This window comes from Chrysochloris asiatica, unplaced genomic scaffold (genome assembly GCF_000296735.1).
Source record: "Chrysochloris asiatica unplaced genomic scaffold, ChrAsi1.0 scaffold00145, whole genome shotgun sequence".
Lineage (NCBI taxonomy): Eukaryota > Metazoa > Chordata > Mammalia > Afrosoricida > Chrysochloridae > Chrysochloris > Chrysochloris asiatica.
The window spans coordinates 977,835-983,394 of record NW_006408663.1 but is presented as its reverse complement, the minus strand read 5'-3'; the positions used below and the strand labels follow the sequence as shown (position 1 = coordinate 983,394).

The window sequence follows — 5,560 nt, the reverse complement described above, 5'->3', positions numbered from 1 at the left end:
AGACCCACAGCTTTAAGGCTAACCATTGACATTCTATTAGTTAAAGCCAAGAGAAAAAGAACTGTCTAACAAGTTCAATCCTTGCAATATGGACAAGAAAAGGATAGAATAGAATTGTTAGCAAGGGATAGTCATCTTCGTGTCCACAAAATAAATATGGCTAGTGTACTCATTTCACAATGCCTCAGAATTAATCCTGTGGGTATTCATTATGGAATTCATCTAATTCGCAATAAAAAGTTAAACAGACACACAAAAAAAGGTATTTTGTCTTAATCACCTACAATGGGCAGACATTCTTTTAGGTGTGGGAGCAGAAAAACATCAATGTCCTTGACCTTAAGACACTGAGTCTGGTCAGACAAGTAAATGTCACACTGCTTTGAAGAAATACAAAGCTAAGTCTATTCATAAATGGTTTGGAGAACATAGAGGGAGGGTGGGGTATCTGGCCAAGAATAGAGGAGGCTTCTGGAAAGAGGCAATGCCTACATGAATTATTTAAGGTGTAAATGGTTAATGCACTCAGTTGCTAACTGAAAGATTGGTAGTTTCATTGCACCCAGAGGTGCTTCAGAAGAAAGGTCTGACAATCTATTGACAAAACATCCACAGAAAATCCTATGGAGTGCTGTGCTACATTGACACACATGGGGTCACCATGAGTCAAAATCAGCTTGACAGCAACTGGCTCTTTTTTTCTTTCCTTTAAGTGGAAGAGCATTTGCAAGGGACAGAGGTAGAAGGTATAGCAGAATGAAGGTGCTGGCAGTCATGTGAGGTGAATGAGGGTGAGAGAGAGGCTGGCAGGTTGGAAGGGTTCTTGTACATCAGATTGAGAAAGTTGGACAGCATCCTAAAGGTGACACCGTCCCCTAAAGCCGGGGAGAGATTTTTGTAATAAAGAGTGAGATAGATTGGCCTTCCTTGGAAACTGAGTGAAGAATAGATTGGAAGAGAAAGATGAGTTAGGCACTGCAGAAGAGAAAAGGTGAAAGGGACCATGGGAAAGGAGAAGAGATGAAGGGCTTGAATTATATGCAGATTTAGGGTTCATTGGTACATTGGGAAGGTGCCCTGGTGGCACTATGGGCTAGGTACTGGGCTGTTAACCACAAGGCTGATGGTTCATACCCACCTCAAGAAAAAAAGATGAGGCTGTTTTGCTCCCATAAAGATTTACAGTTCCATAAACCCCAAGGAGCTATTCTACTCTGTTCTATAGAGTCACGATGAGTCGGGATTGACATGGTGGCAGTGAATTCATTTGTTTGCTTTTGGTGTGTTGTGGTGGGGGGATAGTGAGGGTGGGATGGGTAAGGGAGAAGAAGGAATAAAAAATGACCTCAAGATTTTGTGCTTAGGTGAGCAAGTATATGGTGAGGCCATTAATCAAGACTGACAACAGAGAATAAGATGAAGGAGCAGGCTTAGCAGCTTAGGTATGCTGGTGATCAATTCCATTTTCAACATGTTGAAGGCAAAATGCCAGTCATCCAAGTGTGGGTCTGGAGACTGAGATTGAGTTTCCAACTTGAGTGGCCCTTTTATATCCTAGGTGTCCTTGTATCTACAGCACAGGGAATAGAGGCTTCTATCCCACAGCAGGGACTCAGCTGTTTGGGAGCAGCTGAGACAGCTCATGTGCCCAGTGCATTCAGTAGCAGCATTGCTGTCTGAGCAGTGATAGTATGGGCAAACTCAGTATTTATGTACTGCGCCTGGCTCCTGTGCAAAGCTCTGTTGTAGGAATCTGCAGTTTTGCTTTGGTACTTTGATTCTACATGAATTATTAATTTACCTACTGGCTTCCTGGTCATTTTTTTTTCTTTCTTACATAAACATACCATTGTTCCTTTTACTGCCAATTAGTAAACCTAGAAAGAGAGCCTTCCCTTCAAATGGCTAAGTCTGAAGACACTCCTGTATCTGTTACCAATTCCACCAAAGGACTAAGAGCATCCGAAGAGAACCACTTATGAGTTATTGGGTATAAAAGTAATTCCTGGAATAAGTATTGAACAAAGATAGAGCTGGGAGACAGACCAATAGGCGGGCACCACTGCACAGAGCCACAAGAACAGTGTAATTATACACAATGAGGATGTTTCCAACTTGGTGATATAATTTGGGCAGAATGTTCAGTCGTGATGAGGAGTTGCACCAACCCAACCTTACTGTCACCAGGGGACAGTGACACATGTGCTTCTAACTCTGTTAAAACTAGTCAATTGATGACCACAAAGTAATGATGACTATAATAAAGGTAATAACATCCACCTATACACTGATGAGCAGTTACCAGACTTGGGTACCATCAAAGGTTAACCTCTTATGTCTGGAAATTAACTAGAAATTATGGCATCGCTGTAAACTCTTAGAGGAGATTAAAGTTTGTTTTTAATATTCCATTCATTGTGTTTAAAACCTATGTGTCAGGGTTGCTTTGCTTTAGAGAAGGAATCTTAAGCCCCTAATGTTCATCATTCTATAACACTCCCAAGGTAATATTTCTACGGTTACTCACATCATTGAAGTGTTGGCTGGTTTTCATAATGTAAGGCGTTCTGTCATTTTTATCCAGCTTCATCCACCCCTGCCCAAGAAACTCTCTGAAAGTTCAAAACAAAACATAAAGCCAATGAACTTTTCGGTAAATGTATTTATGATCCTGAAAACTTATGTGAATATTAGATACAATACATTTGATGATGTCCAGACTGTTATCTGACACCTCCTGCTACTGACCATCTCAAACAAGTGTTAGCTCAATGTGAGCATTTCACTTTGTTGTTGCTGATGTTAAGTGCCATTGAGTCGATTCTGACTCATAGCAACTTTATATAGGGTTTCCAAGGAGTGGCTGGTGGGTTTGAACTGCCGACTTTGAGGGCCAGTGCTTATCCTACAGCACCACATCAGCATTTCACCATTCACCAAAAAGGAGAAGAAAGAAAAATCCCATTTCCAGTCTGCTAATTGTTTGGAACTTTGTCCATATTAGGATTATTAAAAAGATTTCTCTGAAGTTGTAAAATAATGACCAACACAAGAGGAATACAGAGGTTAAGTACTAACTCAGAAACCGACATTATTTTCCATGAATTAGCTTTAAAAAATATTAAGGCTTAGCAGAAGGTCAAAAAAAAAACCCCACAAAAAGCCTATTACAGTTAAACATGTTAATCAAGAACAGCCTATTTGCCTTCACTTTGCCCTGACATTCTGTGGGAGAAGGCAACTATGAATGTAGGTTCCAAAGGTAGGAATTTCATTTTGCTCAAAACAGTGTTGTTACATAGTAAAGGTGGAAGAAACACTTGCTCAACAAGCAATAGGCAATTAAGATGAAGCAGGTAGGAATTATTTTGTATGAACATTAAAAAAAAAACAAAAAAACTTTAAATGAGATTACTGTGACACATTGTTACTATAGAAAATTTGAACGGGCCAGTGCGCATGTTCTTTGTCTCTTACTGCTATTTTTTCTACTCTCATCCTGCAGAGCAGTTGGGCATAGAAGTATGCTAGTTCTACCAATGAAAATAGCCGGCAGGTGCTCACACAAGTAGAATCCTTGGTGATGCAGTGAGTTAGGCACTGGGTTGCTAACCACAAGGTTGGCAGTTCAAACCTACCAGCTGCTCTGAGGGAGAAAGATGAGGCTGTTGGCTCCTGTAAAAACATACCAACTTAAAACTCTACAGAGCAGTTCTATTCTGTCCTGTAGAATCGCTATGAGTTAGAAACAACTAGACAGCCTGGGTAGTGGGCATTCACACAAGTATTGAGGAGGCGACAGGGAATAGAGGTGTAAAAGGGTGTAGGAAGAGACCATGCTATGGCTGTACTTGTTCCCCTTCTTCAAAGAGGCCATGCTCTTCCCCTTCGCCATCAAGACTGTGCTGGAAGGGAACAGAGAGCTGTTGTTCCTAAAGAATCACAGAGTTCATTTTTATGCCCAATGGGGCCACACGTCAACATTTTTTGGTTAGCTTGTTTCATCTAATCTATAGGTCTATGAGTGCTGCGAGCAGGGGAGAGAAAGACGATGAAATGCACATAAGAAAAGTCCGCAGAGTACCGCTGGTCTTACCCACTCTGCCCTCATCCTCCTTCCTCACTCATGTTCTCCTCTCTGCACACGGTTCTGATCACACTCATCTCTTTTGCCCAGCCTCTCCCTCACCTGCAGTTTGGCTATTCGTTAACAGAAGATGTGTGCCAATCTGTCTAAACAAAGGCTTTGTTTCTGAAGCTACACAATATGACAGCTGGAAGAGGGCTCAGAGAGCTGCTCTGTATTCTTTATATGTGGAAACTTTAGGGCTGTGTGAAGGGTTCACGGTCACAAAGCTTCACAATCCTTGTGGATTCACTAATGTAGGTAGAGAACTGTAGCACAATTTACAGTTTTTAACCTAGATAGCACTTCTCAAAGTATAGTCTTGGATCACCCAGAATTGTCTGGGATGCTCACTGAAAATAGTTTCTGGGCCTCATCCAAACCTAGAATTAGAATCTCTGAGAGGGCATGTGTATGTGTGTGTGTGTCTAGGAATCTGAAATTTTAACAAGCTTCCCAAATAATTCCTTAGGTGGTGCAAATAGTTAATGTGCTCAGCTGTTAACCAGAAGGTTGGAAGTTCAAATTTACCCAGAGGAGCTTCCAAAATCAGCACATGGGTCTAACACACATGGGTCACTGTGAGTCAGAATTGACTCAATGGCAACATGTTTCTGGTAAAGTTTGAGAAGCACTGTTAGCGCTGTATTGAGGTTTCTGTAATTCAAGGGCAGGAAATGACTGAGAAATCCACATTCTATGGTAACTACTATACATACAGCATATAAGAATAACACACTCAAGAGATCCCAAATCAAGAATTCCAGTTATCAACTGGATCCAGAAAGCATTCAAATGGGACCAGAACATATTAAGACTCACTCTCCTGAACACGTACAATTGCCTTTAGAAATCATGTCAACATGTGAGGCAGGTAGTTATGCCGGCGCCCTACTGCAGGGGAAGGAAAGGCAGCACTTACTCGTAGGGGATGCTTCTGAACACGATGTGGTCCAGGAGCGTGATCTGCTCAGCCAGCTCCATGGCTGACAAGGTCTCAAAGCACTTGACCTTCAGACAGTCAGTCTGCAAGGAAGCAGAGAGGGAGATGAAGCACAGCTCAAGAGCAACGTACCTGTCAGCTCACTGGCCAGGAGGCCAGACAGTTGCGGTTGCATTTGCTGAAGCATAGAGTCCTCTGATTTCTAGCTATGAAAGGACATGGCTCACAGCTAAAAAACATGAAAGCCAATGTTCAGATCATGAAGTAACTGCTAAACTGCAAAGCAAGCAGGGATTATCTCACAGAGCTTCCAAGACTGAGCATATGGTCAAATACTCAATTGTCAATTATAAGCATACTGCTTGCCTGGGAGAGAGAAAGCTTCCTGTAACTGTGCTGAAGAAAACTGTACCTAAACTCACCATTTGAATGATGTCCTCCAATTTTAGGTGGATGTCATCTTGATCATCTAGTGAAAGAGCCCTAAAAAA

General features: G+C 41.7%; 1 protein-coding gene across 1 annotated transcript in view; it reads right to left on the bottom strand.

Moving 5' to 3' along the window:
* Window positions 1-5,560, bottom strand: part of RASGRF2 (Ras protein-specific guanine nucleotide-releasing factor 2) — a 340,705-nt gene that overhangs the window by 20,899 nt on the left and 314,246 nt on the right. The window contains exons 20-22 of the mRNA XM_006870586.1: window positions 5,492-5,552; window positions 5,049-5,152; window positions 2,528-2,612 (exon numbers count right to left, since the gene is read on the bottom strand). Of these exons, the coding sequence (XP_006870648.1) occupies window positions 2,528-2,612; window positions 5,049-5,152; window positions 5,492-5,552 (250 nt within the window). The remainder of the gene's footprint in view (window positions 1-2,527; window positions 2,613-5,048; window positions 5,153-5,491; window positions 5,553-5,560) is intronic.